The 24,648-nt window shown below is 47.2% G+C and overlaps 1 protein-coding gene across 2 annotated transcripts; it reads right to left on the bottom strand.

Annotated features, from left to right (window-relative positions):
• LOC149334835 (tRNA selenocysteine 1-associated protein 1-like) lies at positions 1–22,988 on the bottom strand. 2 transcript variants are annotated; one of them, XM_089551461.1, is made up of 7 exons: positions 22,746–22,988; positions 22,207–22,304; positions 19,601–19,700; positions 17,627–17,739; positions 10,417–10,523; positions 10,202–10,349; positions 1–805 (listed from the first exon to the last, which is right to left on the bottom strand). In XM_089551461.1, exons 1-7 carry the CDS (start codon positions 22,779–22,781, stop codon positions 733–735), a joined length of 675 nt encoding a protein of 224 aa, XP_089407587.1. In that variant the 5' UTR covers positions 22,782–22,988; the 3' UTR covers positions 1–732. The 2 variants fall into 2 exon arrangements, with proteins under 2 accessions (XP_089407587.1, XP_089407586.1); XM_089551460.1 differs by having other exon boundaries at positions 17,615–17,739.
• Between the last annotated feature and the right edge of the window lie 1,660 nt (positions 22,989–24,648).

The following is a 24,648-nucleotide window of genomic DNA, read 5'->3' on the forward strand; positions in this document are numbered from 1 at the left end:
TTAAGCTGAACAGGGTAGTTTTATTTAAGTGCCACAAAACAACATTGTAAAGAAAAATACAAATGGTCAGAGTGATCTACATGAAACACCTGCAGTCAGTATGTCTATTCCAGCATTTAAAATTGAGTACACAATGTTCACACCCTAATCAATGATGAGAAAGAGAAAGAAGCGACAAATGATGCTGCGAGTTTTTGTACTACGCAACCAAACTGAAGAGTAAACTCAATTAAAAGTCAGTGTTTAAATACACAGTGTCTCCATTCCGTTAGAATCACCACCACATACCCACAAACAGGGCCTAACCAGCTCTCGCAAACTGGCTCCCACAAAATGTATGCGATTACTTGAAATAAACATTGTTTTTAGATGCCTTGGCCGCCTTAAATACCATGTGCAGTGGGTCTTTGTTAACCTGCCTCGTTTAAATCGTACTTACATTATATTAAGAAGATTTCTAGCTGCATAATTTAGACAACTTTCTGGTTCCCTTCAAATCCAAATCGCAGAGTCAACTGTATTTGTTGGCATAAAAGATGTGGAAGCATGTTTATGACAAAAATTTTTATGATCTAGATGGTTCAGTCATTAAGTGTTCATATGTACAGCTACAGTATGGCTCCCAAAAACATTTATTAAAAGCACAAACAGGCATCCAATGCACACAAGGCTCTTGAAACTTTTGTGCAGGGGGTCTGTAATCCTGACAGCCAGCAGAACACTCCTCCGCTCCTAGTAGTAGTTTGACGACTGGCTACGGTAATAGACTTGCTGACCACCACCACCACCTCCGCCGGTAGCAGCCCTGAAGAGAGACGCAGCAACAAAGGTCAAACAATAGCATTCACTACAATGGGCTTCGCAATAGCTTTTGTCAGATGACTTCATAACGAACACAGAAACAAAGAATTACCAGATACAACAAAGGTCCAGGTTTCTACAACAAAATGGAAAAGGCGTGCAAGGTACCGGTTATAGCAAGTTTTTTTCCACTATCGTGGTTCAAAATAAGTAAACGAGCAAAGAAAACCTCAAAGAAATGTAATCGTTTGAATTGCCTATGCTTGTAGCACTCCGGTGCCATCTACTGGCAGCAAAAAACTGCGATCACCAGCACGTGACTAAACCGTTTGTCACTTTGGCACACAAATAGGCACCTCCAAGCAGGAACTTCATTTGCAGGAAGAACGACTGTGTGCAAAAGCCCATGCTTTCTAATGCTCTCAAGTGCCACCAAAGCAAAGTAATGCTATTTTTTTTAACAGACTGTACTGTGCACTTCTACTAGCGTTCCTTGAGTTATAAACTTTGTGCATTTTTCTTTCGATGCCACATACTGTAAGGTACAGTTTCACAAGTTTACAGCAGGCTGCAGATTCAAAGACAGCGCTTCTTTGTAACCTTGTGTTTTCGGCGCTTAAGAATCTTTTGCTTGAGCTTTCCCACAGATTTGTCTCTACAAATTTCAGTGCCTGCTTCTAACACGAGTAACTGATGTAATCAATGCGTTCCACTTTGAAACTTATATCTTTACCCGAGGTTCAACTGTACGTCCTGGTGTCACAGGCTCTCATTCTTCCTTTCGCACTGAGCGTATGATTTCTCAGAAAAAATGCAGTGTTCCCAATGGTCAATCAAAGACATAACCTCGTTTTCCCCCATACAAACGAAGCCAACCAATGGTGGCTATTTCATCTTCAGTGATGCAACAGAAGTCACAAAAACAATGTAAAACTGCAAGAAAACGCAATGCAAGAAACGCAAGAAAACGCCAACAAAAGTTGCCAGGAAATGTAGCATATATTCTTATTGAGACAGTCTACTCTCAGACGACGACTACAAAAACAGAAATGAGGCTAACCAATGGTGGCCATTTCATCTTCAGTGATGCAAAAGAAATCACAAAAGCAATGTAAAACTGAAGAAATGCAAGAAAATGCCAACAAAAGTTGCCAGGAAATGTAGCATATATTCTTATTGAGACAATCTACTCTCAGACGACGACTACAAAAGCAGAAATGAGGCTAACCAATGGTGGCCATTTCATCTTCAGTGATGCAAAAGGAATCACAAAAGCAATGTAAAACTGAAGAAATGCAAGAAAACGCCAACAAAAGTTGCCAGGAAATGTAGCATATATTCTTATTGAGACAGTCTACTCTCAGACGACGACTACAAAAGCAGAAATGAGGCTAACCAATGGTGGCCATTTCATCTTCAGTGATGCAAAAGAAATCACAAAAGCAATGTAAAACTGAAGAAATGCAAGAAAATGCCAACAAAAGTTGCCAGGAAATGTAGCATATATTCTTATTGAGACAATCTACTCTCAGACGACGACTACAAAAGCAGAAATGAGGCTAACCAATGGTGGCCATTTCATCTTCAGTGATGCAAAAGAAATCACAAAAGCAATGTAAAACTGAAGAAATGCAAGAAAACGCCAACAAAAGTTGCCAGGAAATGTAGCATATATTCTTATTGAGACAGTCTACTCTCAGACGACGACTACAAAAACAGAAATGAGGCTAACCAATGGTGGCCATTTCATCTTCAGTGATGCAAAAGAAATCACAAAAGCAATGTAAAACTGAAGAAATGCAAGAAAATGCCAACAAAAGTTGCCAGGAAATGTAGCATATATTCTTATTGAGACAATCTACTCTCAGACGACGACTACAAAAGCAGAAATGAGGCTAACCAATGGTGGCCATTTCATCTTCAGTGATGCAAAAGAAATCACAAAAGCAATGTAAAACTGAAGAAATGCAAGAAAACGCCAACAAAAGTTGCCAGGAAATGTAGCATATATTCTTATTGAGACAGTCTACTCTCAGACGACGACTACAAAAACAGAAATGAGGCTAACCAATGGTGGCCATTTCATCTTCAGTGATGCAAAAGAAATCACAAAAGCAATGTAAAACTGAAGAAATGCAAGAAAATGCCAACAAAAGTTGCCAGGAAATTTAGCATATATTCTTACTGAGACAGTCTACTCTCAGACGACGACTACAAAAGCAGAAATGAGGCTAACCAATGGTGGCCATTTCATCTTCAGTGATGCAAAAGAAATCACAAAAGCAATGTAAAACTGAAGAAATGCAAGAAAATGCCAACAAAAGTTGCCAGGAAATGTAGCATATATTCTTACTGAGACAGTCTACTCTCAGACGACGACTACAAAAACAGAAATGAGGCTAACCAATGGTGGCCATTTCATCTTCAGTGATGCAAAAGAAATCACAAAAGCAATGTAAAACTGAAGAAATGCAAGAAAATGCCAACAAAAGTTGCCAGGAAATGTAGCATATATTCTTACTGAGACAGTCTACTCTCAGACGACGACTACAAAAGCAGAAATGAGGCTAACCAATGGTGGCCATTTCATCTTCAGTGATGCAAAAGAAATCACAAAAGCAATGTAAAACTGAAGAAATGCAAGAAAATGCCAACAAAAGTTGCCAGGAAATGTAGCATATATTCTTATTGAGACAGTCTACTCTCAGACGACGACTACAAAAACAGAAATGAGGCTAACCAATGGTGGCCATTTCATCTTCAGTGATGCAAAAGAAATCACAAAAGCAATGTAAAACTGAAGAAATGCAAGAAAATGCCAACAAAAGTTGCCAGGAAATGTAGCATATATTCTTACTGAGACAGTCTACTCTCAGACGACGACTACAAAAACAGAAATGAGGCTAACCAATGGTGGCCATTTCATCTTCAGTGATGCAAAAGAAATCACAAAAGCAATGTAAAACTGAAGAAATGCAAGAAAATGCCAACAAAAGTTGCCAGGAAATGTAGCATATATTCTTATTGAGACAGTCTACTCTCAGACGACGACTACAAAAACAGAAATGAGGCTAACCAATGGTGGCCATTTCATCTTCAGTGATGCAAAAGAAATCACAAAAGCAATGTAAAACTGAAGAAATGCAAGAAAACGCCAACAAAAGTTGCCAGGAAATTTAACATATATTCTTAAATGGATTGTCTACTACCGTATTTACTCGCATAATAGGCGCACTCGCATAATAGGCGCACCCCTAGTTAGGGCGCGAAATATCAGATTTTTTTATTTCCGCGCATAATAGGCGCACCCCGAACTTGGCACTGTGATCAATACTGTATTTACACGATTGCAAGCCGACGCCTCGCCACCCCCCGCTTCCCAATCTTTATTTTAACAAAGTTTTTGCTGAACTGACTACTAGTCCCTACTAGTGCTGCTGCCGTCGCAGCTGCTGCGGACCCACAGCACGTACAACGACATCGCGCAGAACAGCCACACACAGTTTTCAGGGATGCTCACTTTAAACGTCTGTTTGGAAAGCTTCATCTCCAGCTGGAAACGTTCCCGACTTAGGCCCGCGAAAACCTCGGCGCTTGGAGTCGCGTACGAAAATTTAGGGACGCCGCAGTCGCAACTGCGGCACTTCTCGGCCACGTCGTATTTTCCGACCTGCCGCACGCTTGCCGCGTTCGAGAGCAAACTCCCAGCCGTGTAGCTGTTAAGGTGCTTGCCCGTCGAGCTAAAACAGCAACGCTCCGCTGCAAAGCCATAAACCACGATAACTATCGCGCTACCGCAAATCCCGGCACTTGACAGCAACGACAACAACAACAAAAAAAGAGCTGGAGATGCTGATGGCGATATAGATAGCGAAAGCTCGCGGCGGAGGAAAACGATGATGATGAGCTTGGCCTTGGGCGCCCTCCGTGGGCGGCGTCTGGAAGCTCCTGTGCGCGTGTGTGGCCTCCGCGATCAAGCGCCCGTTGCGCGCAGCCGGAGCCGATCGCGGAGGCGAAAGTTTCGGTGCGGCCCTTACACGGACCTTTATTTTTTAACATTTTCTTCACGAAAACGGGGTGCGGCCCCTACACGAGTGCGTTTACGCGGTGTGTTCAATTTTGCGAGTCGAAAAATTTCCGGAAATTTTACCCCGCGTAATAGGCGCACCCCGAACTTTGAGCCGGATTTTCTGGTAAAAAAGTGCGCCTATTATGCGAGTAAATACGGTATCGGACACGAGTAGAAAAATACAAACGAAGCTGAGCAATGGTGGCCATTTCAACTTCAGTGATGCAACAGAAATCACAAAATAGTGTAAAATGAAAAAATGCAAGAAAAGGTCAACAAAAGTTGCCAGGAAATGTAGCATGTATCTATGAAGGGGCAGTCGACTATCGGATGACGAGTATAAAAATATAAATGAAGCCAACCAAAGTCCACAAAAAACGAAAGCACAGCTCCACAACCACCGCCCTTTATTTCATAAGAAAAAAGTCAGTCAGCTTAGCTTGCCTCTTCTTCTGCACTTCAGTGCAAGTTCATTAAGCTGTCCTTAAGCTTTTTGATGGTAACCAAATGAGAAAGGCCAGTGCCTTCCATTGCGCCAAAACAGCAACGAATGACGCTGAATGCGGATGGAAGTTGGGCCACAGCGCATGGCGGCTGGGTCTCTTCGCCAGAATCTTCACCACTGCTCAGGTCCGCTTCCTCAGTATCAATGATGTCAGCCACAATCTCAGCACCAGCACGATTCGCAATGGCTGGCACGTCGTCGTCAGCACAGACAAAATCTTGTGCTTATGTTAAGCCATCTGGGACGGCGCCTGCGAACGCTGAGAGCTCACGAAACTCGCTGTCCAGGCATCTAGCACCGCCATCTTAGACACCTGCCATCTGAAGACACCACAAGCCCTGCTTTGCGGAAGCAGTTCACGACTATGCTTTGCTTCACGTCCTTCCAAGCACCAGCCAGCATCTGTACGGCTGCGAGGAGGTCCACCTTGAGTTGGTTTCTCAACCGAAGGTTAATTAGGAGCCTTTGCACCAGTTGCTATCCGTAACCAGCCTTAAATGCCTTCACTATGCCCTGATCGAGAGGCTGAAGTTTCGCCTCTGTATTTGGAGGCAGAAATTTGATGATCTGCTTCAACTGGCAGACGACATGATGGGCAGAACAGTTGGCAAGAAGAAGACAAACCTTGCGGCCTGACTTCTCCAGTTCGGCACCCCACGTTTGGAGCCACTCGGTGAAAAGATCACGTGTCATCTAAGCCTTCTTATTAAATGCATGCCGAACCGGGAGGCCTTAACCGGGAGGCCTTTTGTGTTTCTGAAACAGCGTGGCGACCTCCTTTGGCCGATAACCAGTGGCCGCAGTTTGCATGACCCATACATATTTGCAGCGAACAAAATCGAGACTCTCACTTTGCTGTTCTTTCCACCAAGGCATGCACTGCCCTTCAGGTACAGAGCCTTATTTGGCAGCATTTGCCAAAACAATGGTGTCTCATCTGCATTGAATATTTGTGACGGCGAAAAGCTATCGCACACCTCTGACGACTCTTCCGACAGCTACTTCTCTGTGTCAATACTGCTGGTCGCCTCACTTTCACCCGAGAGAGTCTCTCCGACGATGCTGTAGAGATTCTTAAAACGCTGCTGCCAACCACCGCTACCAGTGAAATTCTCTTTTCGGAAAACTAAAGCAAACCATTTCCCTTTTTCCATGAGCATCGGGCCATCGAAAGGGATGTTTAAGGTGTGTGCCTCTAAGAACCAGGTGTACAAAGCTTTCTCGACCTTGTAGGTCGGAGCACACATACAACATGCTCCAGGGCGACTGGATTTGTGCTGCCTTCAACTTCACGTCGGCTTTGTTCATCAGGATTGTACTCAGCGTGTTGTGAGAAATTCTGAATGCATCGGCGACAAACGACTTTTTCTCGCCAGCCTCCACCCGTCGAATGATGTCCGACTTTGCTGCCAAGTCCCAATTCTTGCATTTTTTCGCCTTCATGGTTCCCAAAAATGCGACCAAAGCAAAAACGCATGGCACCCCACAAATCACAAGTGAACTCGCACTGGCCTTGCAAACAAAGCGAAAAAAACTACACCACACCGCAATCAGTACCACACCAGTCATCACAGGCACAAGCAGCACCGACAGCAGTAACAGCCAAAATGGCCAAAACGTTGACGATGGCTAGCTGACATCACTTGTTTTGGCTACGCCTGCGGAGTCAGCCAACCAGCATGCGACAATCGGGAGCCTGCGGCCAGAACGGTTTCCCTCTTCCCAGCTCCTTACATGCCCCTATGGCCATTCCCATTTACTTTCACACACCCCACAAAGTTCCCATCACGTGGCTTTTACTTGTGCAGCTCCGTGCGAAGCTGTCCAAGGACATGCAAGGCACGCACCGATGGGAGAAGCCCACTTCCAAAGTGGGGTGTACTGGGAGAAGCGCACTTGCGCAGGCGCGGTGTGGCACGGAGTTCGATATTGCCACCATACGCACCAATCAGTGGCGCCGTACCGTGCCCAAACTGTTTCAGCTGGAACTTGCCATGCCTTGGGCATTCGAGGTGCTCGAAGATTGCCTTCTTCCTCGCTCGAACTCCCTGCTGTCTGGCACGCCCATCTTGTCTAATTAAACCTGGGCTGTGTTCTTCAACCGTTTGTCGGTGACATATCCGGTGGAGCAGCTGGGTAGCGTCCCATGTACTCCGACTGCGAGGACACTCTTGACGCCTGTTCTCCACGCGTGGACTCAACACCCGTCCACAAAGCGAGCCGCCGTCTGCGAGGCCTACAACCGGAGTTCGGTCAACTGAAAGCGCCGGTAGGAGCGGTAAGAGCCATGATATCCACCATGGCTAGCCAGATGACTCAGCATTCCGGGAATGCCCAGTCATTCGTCCTTCACGCACCTCTGTCACCGCCACCGTTCCACTGGGACAGGTTCGAGGACGTCGAAGACTGGTTGGCCAGCTTTGACCGAGTGGCGGGGTTCTCATGCGCTGCAGGACTCGGCCAAAACATGGTTCGAGAATCACGAAGCTTCCTTTACCACCTGGGAGGTTTTTCGTCAAGAGCTGCTAGCGACATTTACCACAAGCGAAAGAAAAGAGAAGGCTGAAATCGCCCTGCACTCGAGATCACAGCAGTCAAACGAGAGTGTCGCGATGTTCATCGAGGACATGACGCGACTGTTCAATCGGGCCGACCCTGCTATGCCCGAGGCCAAGAAAGTACGCCACTTAATGCGCAGCGTAAAAGAGCAGCTGTTTGCCAGACTGGTCCGTGACCCGCCAAGAACAGTGGCCGACTTTACAAGGGAGACAATGGGTATCGAGCACTCTCTGCAGGAACAGGGAGCACACTACGGACGTCAGGCTACTGTAGCAGCCGCTTCCCAGTACACACCTACGTCGCTGCCCGCCGAGGAGCTTCGGGAGCTTGTGAGAAGCCTTGTGCGCGAGGAACTGGCGAAACTTCGCTTTGAAGCTCCACAGGCCACTGTTGCTGCCGTAACGGACGTGGTCCGTGACGAAATGCGACGAGCTGTGCAGCCGCCCCAAGCTCCAAACCCGGCGCCCTCCGTTATGATGTACAGCGACGCACTACGGAGTCCTGGGCCAGCGATGCAAGCCTTTTCCCCCTTCGCTCCTGTGCCTGTACCATCTCTGCAGCACCCAACCGCAGCAGTACCCTCCGTGCTGCAGGAGTCCAGGCCCCCCATGAACAAAGCGGACGTGTGGTGTACGGCAAACAATCGGCCGCTCTGATACTACTGCAGGGAGCCAGGCCATATCCACCGTCACTGCCCCTACTGCAGAATGGGTTTAAGGGGGTTTTCACCTGATGCACCTCAACTGTGCTACGGTGAAAGACCACAGGATATCAAACTGTACCTGGCTGATAATGTGCAGTCCTCGACCTTGCAGCGACGCGAGTCCTGATCGCCATCCCCAAGGCAGTTTCCTTCGCCCAGCCGCCCATCATCCTCTGGCCAGTTTAGAGGTGCGTCCCATATCGGGAAAACTGAAGACAGCGTCCTCCGGTGGTAAGGGCCACCGCCACTGGACCGTGTCAAGAGCCTCCACCTGAAGATTCGCCGCGACGCTCCGACCGACGACCACCTGACCCAACGACCTCAACGACACGCTGCGACCGACTGGTTTCCGCCAAAATTCCGGTATCCGCCGACAACCATGACGTTACCGCACTCGCGGATACCGGCGCCGATTTTTCTGTAATGAGCAGTCGGTCAGCCACGGCCCTGAGGAAGGTTCTGACCCCTTGGTCTGGGCCACAGATCTCGACAGCTGGTGGCCATGTCGTAACTCCGATTGGTGTCTGCACTTTGCGAATCCAGATCCGCGGTGTTACTTTCCCTCGTTGCTTTGCTGCATTACCGGAGTGCTTCAAGGACCTCATACTCGGTTTGGATTTCCTTCAGGAGTACGGTGCCGTCATCAGCCTTCAGGAGCTAATCATGTCGTTTTCCACCCAAGGCCCTGTCAACGACGATACCATGCCACGCAGGGCTAAGTTGTGCGTCTCTGACAACCAGGTGTTGATCCCGTCAAGAGCCAGCATGTTTGTTATCGTAGAGTGTGATAACAGCCCCAGCACTCATGGCATCGCTGAAACCAACATCTCGCTGCTCCTGGGTCGGCAAGTCTGTGTAGCTCGTGGAATTACTGAATCGAACTGTGGCCAAACCGAACTTTTGGTTCTGAACCTCAGCGTTTGCATGGCAAGTTCCAGCTAAGACAGTTCGGCCACGGTACGGCGCCGTACGAACCGATCAGTGGCGCCGTGAGATGGCCCAAGTTGGTCCACTGCTCATCCCTTCGATGATCATTGCCCCCACCGCACATGGTACAACCCAACAAATCGTTCACCACATCGACACTGACAACTGCGTATGTTGCTGACTATCAATGCGGAAGAGGTTTGGTTTATGGGGTTTAACGTCCCAAAGCGATTAAGGCTATGAGAGGCGCCGTAGTGGAGGGCTCCGGAAATTTCGACCACCTGGGGTTCTTTAACGTGCACTGACAACGCACTGTACACGGGCCTCTAGAATTTCTCCTCCAAAGAAATTCAACCGCCGTGGCCGGGATCGAACCCGCGTCTTTCGGGTCAGCAGCCGAGCACTATAACCACTGAGCCACTGCGGCGGCTTAAAAAAACGAACACCCCACGGCTCAGAAACGAACACCAGTCTTCTCGTGGACCTGCCAACACACAACTCTGCACTTGAAAGCCACACTGCATCGATCCTCAGGCCAACTGCCAAAAATGCACTCTGGAAAGCAGCGAACTGCCCAGCAGTGATTCCAGAGCAAGAAGAGAAACTGCATTTCCTCTGTGATTGAATGTCAACTCACCTGCGGGGGTTGGCGACGCCCACACGGATGGGTTTGGAGCCCACCAGCATGGAATGCTGCATGTCCACCAGGGCCTCCTGGTACTCGCCCTCGTCATTGAAGCGGACAAAGCCAAAGCCCTTGCTCAGGCCCGTGGGGTCCAGCACCACTGCACCAGCAACCTCACTTGCCCAATGCACACCGGCAGGCGACTCAGGGCACAGCACAACACATACCTTTGGCAGCTCTGACCGATGGGTAGCGCTGCGAAAACACCTGGTAGAGCAGCGTGTCATCGACGTCCGAAGAGAGGTCGCCCACAAACATGGACAACTCGTTCGACCTGCACGCAAAAACCACGGTGAAATGCCGCAGCTGCACACAGACCACACTCATTCTAGGGCAGGTCCAACTTTGCTCTAACCAAACAAGGCTGGCATACGGTGTCATTGTGACAAAAAGTGACCTCGACAATACGATCTCGTGGGGCCACAAAAACATTTGTAGCATAAAAAAAAATTAACGACATCCACAAACTGAGCCATGTGAAATGCATTCACGCAAATTTATTTATGGAATAAAGCAGAGAGAGGGGAAGGAATTTTAATGAGAGGAAAGGTCAGCCGGTGGCAACATGGCCCTGGCCTGCTACTCCACACTGGGGAAAGGGAAGGGGAGGAAACGAAAAGTGCGAATGAAGGCTGATGATGGCATAATACAATGAGTTTCACGGGTGATGTCTACACACACACACACACACCACACTGGCTGGCACTCGCATCGCGGTGAATAGATGCACGTGAAATTAGTCCAGAACACGCCTACCGACGCATGTCATTAACACATACTGAAGTAGGGGCTCCAGGAAAGCACAAATGTGCACTCTCACGCACGTCAGACAATAATCTGAGTAAACCATGTAAACTGTGTAGGCAGTGCGCAAGCGCTCACAAACAGATGGATTGAAAGATGAAAAGAATTCTGGAATTAGTAACACAGGGCTTTATATGAAAAAAAAAAGAAAGCAATCTTTACGCGAAAGGGCTCAAAGCAAGATCGGAATGTATTGCACGGTGGTAGTGGGTAAACCATTCCAGGGCTTTGGCAACACAGCCTTATTGCCTCAACGAAGTAAGTTAGCCTTCCTTCGTAGCCGTAGGGCTGCGCTTAATTGGATGTCAATGAGCAATTACTCCCTTATTACAAATCTACTCCACCTTGCGGGGTTCCCCTAAACATTTGACTAACTCAGTTCCCACTTCGATTTATTGATCAATTCGCTCTCGCCCTACCATAAGCTTGCCGTCCCGGTTAGCTCAATTGGTAGAGTGACTGCTCCGGTGAAGCGGTGGTGCTGGGTTCGAACTCCGGACCAGGACGAATTTTTCTTTAACTACGAAGTTTCTAAGAAAGCTGCTAAGCTTTCCTTTGTAGTTTTATGGCTGCGGTAGGGTGGATGTCAATGAGTAATTACTCCCTTATTACAACAAAGTAAGTAAGCTAAGTAAGTACATAAAGTAAGTAAGTTAGTAAGTAAAGTAAATAAGTAAAGTAAAAGTGCTTTATTCTTCCGTTAGCAATATACATTTGAGAATGGTCAGGTTTGCGAAAAAAGCTACAGAAGCAGCTTGACAAGTCCTGAACATTCTGAAAAAAAAAAAAGGGGGGGGGGGGGGGGCAGCGATGGCGTAGAGGTTGAGCATCCATCTCGTGTGCAAGAGGACCGGGGTACAAATCCCGGTGCCACGCAATCCTCCACTGGGTTAAGAAAAAAAAAAAACCCGCGTGTCGATGGAAGTGCATAACCAGGCCTGGAGTGCGGCCTGATCTCTGTGACCAGAACTGACTACGCACTTCCTCACCAGAAGAGGATTTGGCCACCCTGGTGTAGTAATTGGCCGCAGCCTTCTATGAATAAACCAATTACCGTATTTACCCAATTCCAACGCGCCCCCGATTCCAACGCGCACCCAATTTACGGCACCAAAAAAAAATAAAAAATTTCAAGCCCCGATTCTAACGCGCGCCCGATATTGGTAATGAAAAAAAAAAAAAAACTACAAGCCCCGCTTCTAACGTGCATGTGACTTCCACGAATGAAAATAATTTGCAACCGTTTTTATATTTTAAGGGGAGATGCGGGTGAAAAAACCGCGATTTTTTTCGATAAAGTCGATTTTGTATTTTCTTGCGTTTTGTATTCCCCCAAGCCTCTTCTTTTATGTGTAAAAAAATCAAAGCCAATAATCAATGGGAAGTTAGTAAAAAATACTATTAAAGCACTCGCGGTGGCTCGCGAAAGTGCGAATTTGACCGAATTTCGGGAACGCGGCATTTCGCTCCACGGCGTCGCCCGCTCTTGAATATTCGCGGGGAAGTAGGCCTACCCATCGTCTACGACATGCGAGAAGCCACTTCGGCAGCGGCGCATTCTTGATAAAAATACGAAAAAAAAAGATCGTTTCCCGCTCGAGTCGAGCGTCGCGACTGGCCCTTCAAATCACGTGGTACGATCGGAGCCGTTCCATTGGCTACGAGCATTCCACCGCACGGTCGGGCGCAGACGCTCTTTCTTCGTTCTGCCGCCACCGAGACGTGAACCAACGCTTCTGCCCGGGTTTTTCTCCTATCTCCACTATGGATGTGACTGAGAAACGAGATTTTCGCTCACGCAATTTCCTGACAAAGCATCAGTATAAAGGAAGACGCCCCAAGCGCAAGCGGAGAGCTCCGGTTACGGGAGGTTCGTCTGCTGCTAGGCGTAACTGCGGCAACGGCGATGCTTCTTGCGGAGCATCCATGACTTCGTCAGTGCGTCTGAGCGAAAGATAAAGATCTTCGACTGTAAAAACGGGCGCGGGAGCGCTGTTATCTGTGAGATCGGCATGATGCACGACCTCGTCAGCGGCGCGGCGTGCCCCGCCTGCGGACGATGTAATCTCTGTCAGAGAGTCGGCCGCAAAACAGAAAGGAGTCTCATCGTTTTTGGAACTTTACCGCCGAAATGACGCGTTTCCGACAACCGTTGTTTCATCAACATATTCTTCGATCTGCGTATCTTGATCGTGCAACGGCAGTGATGAGGCGTCCGCCCGCGGCAGTGCACGGGATACCGTCGTCGTGAACGCGGTCCGTGGTCGCTGAGCACGCGACCAATGACAAGCGCCACACCGGTTGAAAACGGCTCCTGCGACGCAGAAAACGACGAGCAAACGTGCTCCCATGTTTCCAGCAGTTAGTGAGCTCCCACATCGTATAATGGCGATGACGATGGGCAGCTATGGGGCAGTTTCGGTTTGCACTCGAATCCAACGCGCATGCGATTTTGAGACGTATTTTCCCCGAAAAAAGGTGCGCGTTGGAATTGGGTAAATACGGTAACCCTCGGCCCTCACTGGCCGCAACTGGCGAAGGACAGGGTTAATTGGAGAGACATGGGAGAGGCCTTTGCCCTGCAGTGGGCGTAGTCAGGCTGATGATGATGATGATGAAGGGCCCAGAACTCTTTTTCACTGACAACTAATGCCCTCTATTGTCTAATACAACTTAAGAACGCAGCGGCTTTTCCAGCCAATGGCATCGGCCGATTCTCATGGCCCTGCTAGTGTAACAAAGCAGGGAGTGGTAGATGAAAAGGGACAATCCCTGCCGTCTAAGGTCGGGGATAGCACCAGAATGGAAGCTTGGGCGAGTTGGTGACGGTACACTTGCCACATAGCACTTAACAGACACGGACACAGGGAGACAACCAGGATGGGCGCTGTTTGTCTCCATCCTGTCCTGTTTGTCTCCCTGTGTCCGTGCCTGTTTAGCGCTATGTGGCAAGAGGATAGCACCCCTCTCCATTGTGGCGCCACTCCCTGCATTGTCACGCTAGCAAAGTCACAAGAATTGGCCAACACCACTGGCTGGAAGGGGGCCTTTGACAGAGAAAAGCCACTGCGTTCTTGCGTTGAATCCGACTATAGTGTGAAAAATCCGGAGTAACGCAAAATTGGGCTGGATGAGTGTGACTTGGCGTTGGTGACATTTGTTACCACCCCTCACCCCCCCCCACAGCTTTCACCTAGCACAGAGAGTACCGTATTTACTCGCGCAATTACCCCCCCCCCCCCCCAATCCCCTTTTGTCTTTGAGAACTTACCATTTTTTTTTAAGCATTAGCTTTTCTTAGTGCGTTAATCAGTTTCACAGTGCCCGTAGCATAGCTCTTGGCAGCATGTCAAGATGCTGAGCGCCGATAACATTACAGTGCATTCATCTTTTAATGAGAGCTCCTGTGGGGGTGGCGCACTCAGCGAACTTGTCAAAGTAGTACGACACTATGTGCCTTGGACAGTACACTGCTGCAGTGGCATGCTTGCCACACCACTATGCACCTGGCTGCCCCAGTGTATACTTAGAAAGTCTGCGAGCACTTGAACACCTGAGAGGAGTTTACCATACACAGGATGTCCCAGCTAACTTTAGCCAGGGTTTAAAAATATGCTGTGGAACTCTAAGACGACGCAACCTAACGTATGTTGCTGGCTATAGTACTGTATTTTCCGGTGTATAAGACGCTGCTTTTTTTCAAAAATCTCTCTGGTGCGTTCTATACAAGAGTGCGTCTTAGATGCGAATTTTTTTTTTTTTTTTGCGAGTTCAGAAATTACTTAAGTTCATGTTCAAGCTTTTTTTCACCAAAATCAATACTGGGCCGCCATGCGCAACTTTTTTAGGTGAACTTTATCATGAAACGGCGGGAATGACGACTTCCGGGATCACAAATACATGGCTGTTTCGGAGGCCCCAAGCAAAAGTAATGTGAAATGCCAAAAGATGTCAACAATCGCGCTTCTCGCCATTGTCAAGACAAGCCAGCGTTCTTTTTTAGTCACCTTTTGCAACTTTGTTTGCTCCGTGTACGCAGTGCGAAGAGCATGTTTCAGCCGCGTTGCCTCCAGAAAAGGGCGAACTTTTTGATAGTGCATCCGAAGATGAAGGCTTCGAAGGTTTTAAGTAGAAATAAAATGTTATGGACATAAGGAGAGTTCTTTCGTTTTTCTTTCCTTCTGCTAAAACGTGGGAGGAGAGGAGGAGAGAAAGGTTTGCAACTGCACAGGAGCTATGTAAGCAAGCATGGGTTCGCGAAAGTAGTATGTACCGAGGAGCACACTGCGGACATCATTCCTTGACCTGTTAGCTGTTAGAGCTTTGGGGGTGGGGGAGGAGGTTTAAAATCAATTTTTTCCTTCCTTTTTTTTGTCACGTGAGGACTAAGTTTGGTGACTTCATATTCGGAAGTGATTCATACACTATACGTTAATAACAAAATGACAGCATCAAAGTTGCTGCTGTCGTTGCTGTGTGTTTGCAAGGTACGAGCATGGCCAAGATATTGCAAAGAACATTTCATGGGCTTCAAATTTTCTCGCGCATTCCTTACAGAAGATGCGATGGTTGAGTGGGCTCACACGCGAGCGCACCAGTGGCATGCGATAACATTTGTCTAAAATACTTCCTAGTTTTCGCAAGGTAAGGCGTGACAGGAGTTTGATTACCGAAGCATGCTCTGCAATATTATTGCTGGGACTGTACACACAGACCACATAATACGAGGCACTGTTCACTGTTGAAGAGTCCGCTGTAATAAAGGGTGGACCAGAATGTTGGCAGCCTCCAGATTTGGTCTATTCTGTCAAATGCATGTAGCAACTGAATTACGGTACACAAAGTCAAGTCAGTGGCAGAGACAGGTAGAACACCCAGATAGGGCAGACTGGTATGCTATATCCGAACGTCAGTTGTAATGTCACTGCACTACATAAAGCCATCCTGGTTTGCTCAGTACAATCAACTGCCCCTTATAGGCGATGGGGTCACGATGGAGCTCAGAGTTTTTCTTCAGCTGTGATGTCTCTAAGAAAGCTAGCTGTACAGTTTTTCTTCGTACCCGTTCGGTTGTGCGAATGCCAATGAGCATTCTAGCTCGCACACGATTGAAATGAGGGGCTCCATTAGGGGTAAGTGTGCACTAAGGCTGGCCACACTCCTGCCTCCAGCAATGATGACATGTGTGCTTTTCAGATCTACTAATCTGCTAAATGCACACCAAATTTACTAATTCTTCTTGCCTTTACTTCTTGGTCAGTCTTCATGAGTTCAACCTGCATGTCATGCTTCCTTTTCGTTTCGTTGAAGCCTAATGCCTAAGGGGATGGCCCAACAGTCATTGCCAGACCACATTCGATAAACACTTTTTTAGACCTTTTCCTTCCTAAACAGGAAGCAACTTTGTTAGGCTCGAAGCTGGCACAGCCTCCTAAGCTCAGTGCAATGACCTGAACAGAGTGCTTTATAACAGCTAAAAAACACGACAACTTTAGACAGGGACAAAGAATAGACAGACACCACAGCACTGTGGTGTTCTGAAAGTTGAGCTGTGTTTTTTTTTAGCTGTTTTAGCTGTCATGAATTACCAACTAGCCCGAACAGCCACGCTTGCAGAGTGCTTTCCCAGGCAACCTGGCTTGTTACTGGGACAGCAGCCAAGTGATGCAATTTGTGCTGAACTTCCAGGTGCCATGGCGGCTTCTAACAATCTGAGCAGTGCATAGTACCAGTCATGGAAAGCACCGTGAGCAACAGTGGCAAACACTCTGCGCAGCATTAAGGGGGGATGTGGGGATCAGATCGTAAAAATTGCGAAAAAAGTCGATTTTTGAAACGTACACTTTTTGGCATCTCCAACACTGTTTCTATGCTGTACTGAAATATTTCACCCAAAAATAAACTTTAAGCGCTCCAAATATAAATATATTTGTCGGCATCTACACATAGACAGTGTGTGCTAGCTTACAACTTTCAGGCTTGTTTTCTCGAAAGTTTGTTTCGAGCTTAATACCTTGTTCGTGGAAAGCAAAGCACAGCAATGGGTGCAGGGATTTTTACCCAGTTTGTTTTGTTGTGATCACTGAAATGTGGTCTGCATCAAGACAGTCTCAGATTTACCATTTAGGCTCTCATGTTTTTATTACATGGCAATTAGAGCATGATACATTCTAAACACAACAGAAGGTGCATATTGTGTCCTTTGTAAAAAAAAAAAAAAAAGCAGAGAAGTTTAAAAAAAATTAGGAGAGTCTTGATTTACACTACACTTCTTGGTAATTGTTAAAAGCATTTACAGACCTGTAGCTTGTTTTTATGTCATGCTAGGCTTTCCACAAGCAAGCAATATGGGACAACATATAAACAATGATAAAAGGGAACCTACTGAAGCTGTCATTGTGAAACTTTATATCCGATCGTTTGATGCTGTTTTAGGCCAGTCTGCCAAATCTCTAAGTCGAAAAATAGAAAAGTCGCCTTCGATCTCCTCATCCCCCCTTAAATGTGATGTGAAACCGGATCTAACAATAATGCAAACGAGAACAGGCACAGTGCCCTTACGAAGATCCGTACTGGGAATGGCCCCCGCTGGAGTAGCCGCCGCCACCCGAGTAACCCTGCTGGTAGCCTCCTCCACCACCATTGCCAGAGTTGCTGTTGGCATGGTTCAGCCGGAACATCTTCGGCTATGAGAAGAAAAGAGGTCACACCCGCTCATTTAATACACTCTGTGCTTCCTCGTCACTGCATCTTGTCCACTCTCGCTTGGTTTTTCGAGCACTTTAGCAAAGGCACCACCAAAAGCTGCTTGCACCATAGTAAATTTCTTTGCTGAAGGGGCCTACGAGATAGTCAGTTGGCGGCAAAGCTTCCTACATGGGCGGACTACAATGGTCGTCCTCGAAATGCGTGCCACTGTGAACACAGCAGAGGTGCGTGTCCGACAATCCATCAAGTAATTCAGTCTTGTGGAGGGACGTCACTTGACAATTCCCCCCTCCGACTTTTTTTTTTTTAATTAACCCCGCAACATTCAAGCTAAGCACTTGACATCACAGAGTTCCGTAAGCTGCATACCATTTGCCATGCCAAGCCTGTGCTTTCATCGGGAAAAGCAGCATCAAGCTGTGACGTGCCCAATACCAATAGGGGATATTCAAAATTCTGCAAGTGCGCTTTCCCGCATATCAATGTTGCCCCCAACAAGATGGCTGACCATGCGTTTCCAGCTGAAACAAAGCAAGAAAGACTGGTTTTTTGTTTGATTCTTCCAAAACACGTTTCTTACATTCTATCCACACCTTTAGCACCTGTCCTGAAGCCCATGTAGCTCCTTTATAATAAGCGAAGTTGGCCATCTTGTTGGGGGCAACATTGTTATGCGGGAAAGCGCACTTGCGGAATTTTGAATATCCCCAATTGTAGGGCTAATCAGCGGTCTGCGTGTGGCGCGCCTTACTGGAGGAGTGGCATGCACACTGGGTCCACGCCTATTCACCAAACTATGACCTAATGCAAAATACCCCTAAGGCCATGCCATTCTATGCAATAATATATGGCGCCTTCCGTTAGCATGCTCTGGTGAAAGTGCAGCTGCACTGTATTTGGCATTATCGGTCTCATTGTTCATGCATTAAAGTTGTTCTGTGTTTAAGGGGGGACGAGGGTCCTAAAACTAACTTTTTTATTTATGGCTTGAATGTCATGAAATCTTTCACACGGATGTAATTTTCTCTTCTGATTCCAAATATGTAATCACAATTGAGCTGGTTGTCTTAGATCTTACAAAGTCTAGAATGTAATTAGGTAATTTCTTACGCAGCTTCAATGAACTTTCTCATTGCATTTTGTTAATTTTATTTACATGAATTGAAGGCCAGAGAGTTCCCATACCCGATGACATTCTTCGTTTTTCTCTAAAGCCATGTCATCCTGATATACTCTGTTGAGAGTAAAAGGTTGCAGTATTTGACACTGCAACTGGTTAAGCTAATTGTAAATTGCTAGCTATACATGGCCTAAACAAAAAAAGTAAGAATGTCATCAGGTATGGGAATTCGCTGGCTATCAATTCACGTAATTAAAAGTAACAAAATGCAATGACAAAGTTCAAGGCTGCGTAAGAAATTACCTAATTACACTCTAGAATTTAAGATAACTCTTGATCTAATACCACCAGCTCAATTATGACTATATTTTTTGGAATCAGAAGAGAAAAATACATATGTGTGTAAAATTTCATGAGATTTGAGCAACAAATAAAAAGGTCAGTTTTAAGACCCTCGTCCCCCCTTAAATTATAGCTACCAACTTAACTCCGTCCGTTAGACTGGCACAACTGCTAACAAAGGACCACAGGTGAAGCTTCACTTCACTTCTCTTCACTGCATGAAACAAACAGAGGACCCTTTCCAAGCTAGTGTGACAACATTTGTACCCTACATGTGTGTATAAGCTTGAAAAATGAGACGCGCAGCCCGCTACTAATGAACACTCGGTACAAACAAAAAGGTTTCAACACACATTCCCATGCAGAGCTGCACGCACCTGCATTGCATTGGGAATTGGCTTCCCATTGCAGCGCAGCAAAGCCCTCTCTGCGGCCGCTTCATCACCAAAGTCCAGGAATCCGTAGCCTCGAGGCAACCTGCTCGGCAATGAGACAGAGAGCAAGAGTAAAGGTGCCCTCTGCTGCAAGAGGAACGAGGCATCCTTTCAAGAGACGAAAGTCCCATCCTCATATTCTGCATTCTCTATACGTGCCCCTTACCAATGGCTCGCAATGAAGGCCCAGCTTGTCGCTCAGTTTTAACAGCGGCCTCTTGACCCCAAACTAGACTTGTGACCAAACTAATGACACGGAGAGTATTCTCTGCAAGGAAGATTGGTTGGGTTGGTTTATGGCGTTTAACGTCCCAAAGTGACTAAGGCTATAGACCTTTTCAGGACCCCCGGAAAAACCAGTTTTCTGGGCTGTGCGGAAAACGTGGGGGAGCTCGTGCCTAACTCTTTCCTGTACTACGAGCACAGCCCAGCGCACAATATGGCGGCGCCCATGGACCCCTTTTTGAAAAGGTCTATAAGAGACGCCGTAGTGGAGGGCTCCGGAAATTTCGACCACCTGGGGTTCTTTAACGTGCACTGACATCGCACAGTACACGGGCCTCTAGAATTTCTCCTCCAAAGAAATTCGACCGCCGCGGCCGGGATCGAACCCACGTCTTTCGGGTCAGTAGCCCAGCACCATAACCACTGAGCCACCGCGGCGGCGTGCAAGGAAGATTGTCTATGAATACATAATGCATGCCGCGATTTGCACTAACTGCGTTCAATTTAAAGGCATTAGCCTGACCAGCAGTGCAAGCACTATTGTGGCCAGTAGATAAAGGTCATTTTTAACCACAGCACCTGCGCATTTCTACAAAGTTAATTTTCGGCCAATATTTTCACAGAAAGCTCCAAACACGTGGGAAGTAAATAACAGGTATTTGCAGAAGTGTGGGAATACACAAACTAAACACCGATGCCTAACACAATGAAAAACTTTCTGATCACACGGTGAAATTCAAGACTGTCTAGATTCAGAACGTTGAGTTCTAACTTAAAACTTGCCCAATGTCAGCATTGCTTATCCTTAGACAAGACGATTTTTCACAAAGCTGTTAGCATTACTCTGAAACCCAGTAGTTCTGCTGGACATTAAGAATTCTGTCCGAATGCCCAAGGCTATTAAAGAAGCAGTCCATTACGAAGTTTTTTTGGTGCGTTGTAGCAAGAAGCTAAAAAAGCACGAACACCAAATTTTGGTGGCATGTCTTCATCTTTGCAGTGATGTGCAAGACATTATTATGCATCAACCGCCATGTGGTACCCGCCTAAAACCGCTAAATAATTTATAATCGAATTTTTCTGTCATGCTGTTTTGGTTTCAACAGCTCTGTGACGTTGAAGTTGTGTTTAGGTCCCACAAGGCATGCAAAAACAGCAATATAATCTTTTTCATTCATTGTCATTCCAGCTACTGAGGCAGGCAGGCTTTAGCACTGTAGTGAATTAAAACTGAGAGGCAGCGATTATATCTCACATTTTTTTTTTCATGCCTCACGTGACCTACACGCAACTTGACGTCACAGCCACCGTTCGACTGTTGAAACTGAACAGTGTGAGAGAGAAATTGGATTATAAATTATTTAGCAAGCGTAGGCAAATACCACATGACAATCCATGTATGCTAATGGCTTACACATCAATAAAAAAAAACATGCCCAAAAATTAGGTGCCTGTACTCCTTTAACAATTGCCACTCGAATGACATCAACCTCAGCCCCTACTGTCTACTACAGCTCAACAAGAAGACCTCACATGCAATACAGCTTGCATACACTGACATCCATCACTCAAAACCATAATCTGCAGCCATGTAACAGCACAAGCAACACTGCATTCTTACCTGAGGCGCCCTGAGGGGCTGAACCGTGGAAACTAAGTGCCTGATCGGCACTCCCAAAAATTTTCGGTTTAGTTCAACCCTTTGGCGCCTTACGGGTTCGAAATTTACCCCATCCTGCAACGGAAAAACCGGCAACACCCCACTTAGTGATGTTCTGTCTCAGGAGCAGACGCGTGGGAAGTGTGTTTTGTGGTCATCAAGCACAAAGACTGCTCAGCAGCTCTAATCAAATGCGCCAAGACGCATCAACGAATCATTTAAAAACTGCCTCCTTCTAAGACCTGAAAACCCAAATGACCGACCTGTACTCGAGGTTCATGAATAACAATAGTAAGGCATTGATGCAGTGCACAAAGTCACGCATACGTGCCTAGCTGCACGCGGCAACAAGCTAACGCTTTAGCGCTGGTGACACTTCGTTCGCTGTTCCCGCGCGAAGCCTGGTCAAATAGGCTGTGACCGGTCAAACCAGCATTTAGTTCAGTGATTACACGCTCGAAATGTCACTAAGCCTACTGAAGTAACCGCGACGGCACATCAGCAGCGCGGAAGTAGATAGGAGTCGAATTAACGCCAAACGGCACACACGAACGCATACCTTCCAGAGAGGTAAAAGATTGACCAAACAGGCTAAGAAACAAGCAATGCGTTGCCAAGCTTGGCACTGACTGCGCCTGTAGTGCAGTCACGAAACAGGACTCACCCTGTAAGCCGGTTCCGGATGATCTTGACGTGAACCGGGTTCTCGCCCATCATGCTAAAAGCCTGCTGCAGAAAGTACTCGTCCATGGTGGGCTCCAACTGCGAGTTAGACACATGAGGCGAGAAACGCGCCAAACTCTCGTACAGTTTGCTAACGAATTGTGTTATTTACAGTATCAGCTAGCATGTGCAGGCCCCTCGTAACTGGCCGTAAATGGCGAGATTCAACATGCAAAGAGTCTGAACAGAGTAACGGACAGCAAGCGACACAAATCTGTGTCAAGTCAGGCATGGAAAGTAAGCATGCATGCTGTTGCCGGGTTGGCAAGGGCCGACATATCGCTGCCGTGCGCTCCTCACTCGAGTTGCCAAAACGAACTCGAACTTAATCCAGTAACAGAAAATACACTCTTTTATCCCCAACTACTTACATGCATTCCAAAAAAAAAAGAAACAAGCCCGCATGACCACGGAAGTTCCCCGAACTTCGCAAACGCAGAACGCGCAGCATTTCAAGTTACTACTGCGTGGATTACTCACGTCCCCCATCCAAAGCGTCGACGTTGCACCGGCCATTACGAATTGTGAATTCAACACACGGAGGGCACCCGCGCAGCAGCTTGCGACAGTCTACGAAGGACAGCGTAAAACTACGGAACGGTCACCCGACAAGAGCGCGAAATAAGGTCCCGAAAAAACACGACGCCGTGACGACGTTCAGGATGCCTCACAAAGCGCCAAAGCAGAAAATGGAATCCACCGCTATCCAAACATGCACGTCACCGGAGCTCGGAGCATAACGATAACATGCCCACGTAGCTACGAAACTCTCCAAAGGAGCAAAATCCGGGGGCTCTAGTGGACCAGAAAAATGCCGATTAGCTGATCGTCGCGTCACCTATAAAAAGAAAAAGAAACTGTATATGAACTGCAACTTTCAAGATTAAGCATCGCATTTGCAGCATGTAGCATGCAGTGCACTGACAACGCGATGGAACATCGCAACAAAGTCAATTAAATAGATAAAGTAAAAGAACACTCGCACATGTATTTAAAATCTAAAAAAAAGCATTGCATTTTAGCGCTTCTCTCTTCTGATGTAAATAGATTTATGTGTGACATTCAGTCGAAAAGCTGTCATACAACTTAAAAAAATAGCAGTTGCTAACACTGGGCCGCGGTCCGCGGCGTCTTGTTTTACTCCGCTGGCCAACCGCGACTGTAAACGGAATCAGCTTTTTAATGCTTGACTATATCAAACAATCCATGTGTCAAAATCCTAGAGCTGATAATTTTTTTCCTGTGATAAGCTTCTTGTTTACGCAACAAGAAACGTTTAAGCAGCGGACTACTTTTTTGTCGCGTAGGAATTCTGTGTGCGGGGCGGAGTTTCTCTGCAGACTTCAGTTGTATTAGTTGTATCCGACTATAGTTGTCAGCACCGCGCGTCGGAAAAAATCATATCCTGCCAACCGTTTGCCGCAGAATGTTCCGAATGGTACCTTACGGTTCAACATTTTGTGCAGCATAAACCTACTAGTTAAGTTAGAACCTTGCTCACGGCAGAGATTTGAACCGGCGACCCATAATCGGAAGAATTGGCGGCCTATAATCGGGCGCTGCGCATTATTCGTGGTTCGGGTGTCCACCGCAGAGTAGCATGCCAGCGATTTTTTAACGCCGGCTAAATTCTCTGTATTTCATTAAAGAGTATCTCTCTCTCTCTCCAAGACAAGCGAATTGTTACTGCATCATTTCTTAAAGGTATACTGCGCACATAAAAACAAGGACGTGAAGGTACACGTGTAGTGTGCCAACTGTGACAGGTTCCGCTACCACCATGCGCCGACACTGCGCTGCACCTGACGACGACGAAGTTATGCGCCGACACTACGCTGCGCCTGACGACGACGAAGTTGCCCCGCTCTCTTGGTGCTGGCTACCCGTCTACGCTGCCAGATCCTGCACGGCGGTTCGGTCTCTTGAGGACGCCTAATAAACGCACCCCTACACACGCAAAAATTAAGCACAGACTGGCGACTGAATTCATATGAAAAGAAACACATCTTAAATGCCTTCTGTTACAAGACGCTCCGGTAGATGGCGCCAGCTGCACCGGCAACGCACAAGCGTTTGCGGGACGGCAGGCTGGAAACGCTGATTGGTCAAAAAAATATGACGTCATACGCGTGACGTCATAGGTCACGTGATATTTAATGACGTCATGTCCGGTTGGGGACAGGCATGTTTTCCCTAGATTTTCCCCCGCCACCGCTCGTCAGCGGACGGGGCTGCTCGCCAGGAGCCGAGAGGCGAGGAGGCAGCGTGCACTGCAGCGTTGCCTCCTCGGCGTGTCCCCGTCATGTCTTTCGACCCGCCGCGGTGGCTCAGTGGCTATGGCGCTCGGCCGCTGATCCGAAAGACGCGGGTTCGATCCCGGTCG

This window comes from Amblyomma mixtum, chromosome 7 (genome assembly GCF_055824585.1).
Source record: "Amblyomma mixtum isolate Tamu chromosome 7, ASM5582458v1, whole genome shotgun sequence".
Taxonomy (NCBI): domain Eukaryota; kingdom Metazoa; phylum Arthropoda; class Arachnida; order Ixodida; family Ixodidae; genus Amblyomma; species Amblyomma mixtum.

Bases quoted from the DNA above. Each gene is read 5' to 3' on its own strand.
- LOC149334835 (XM_089551460.1), bottom strand. From the start codon at position 22,781: ATGGCCGGTGCAACGTCGACGCTTTGGATGGGGGAC. The intron at 22,305-22,745 runs GTGAGTAATCCA...TCTAACTCGCAG, and splicing joins CGACGCTTTGGATGGGGGAC to TTGGAGCCCACCATGGACGA. The intron at 10,350-10,416 runs GTATGTGTTGTG...TTGCTGGTGCAG, and splicing joins ATCGGTCAGAGCTGCCAAAG to TGGTGCTGGACCCCACGGGC.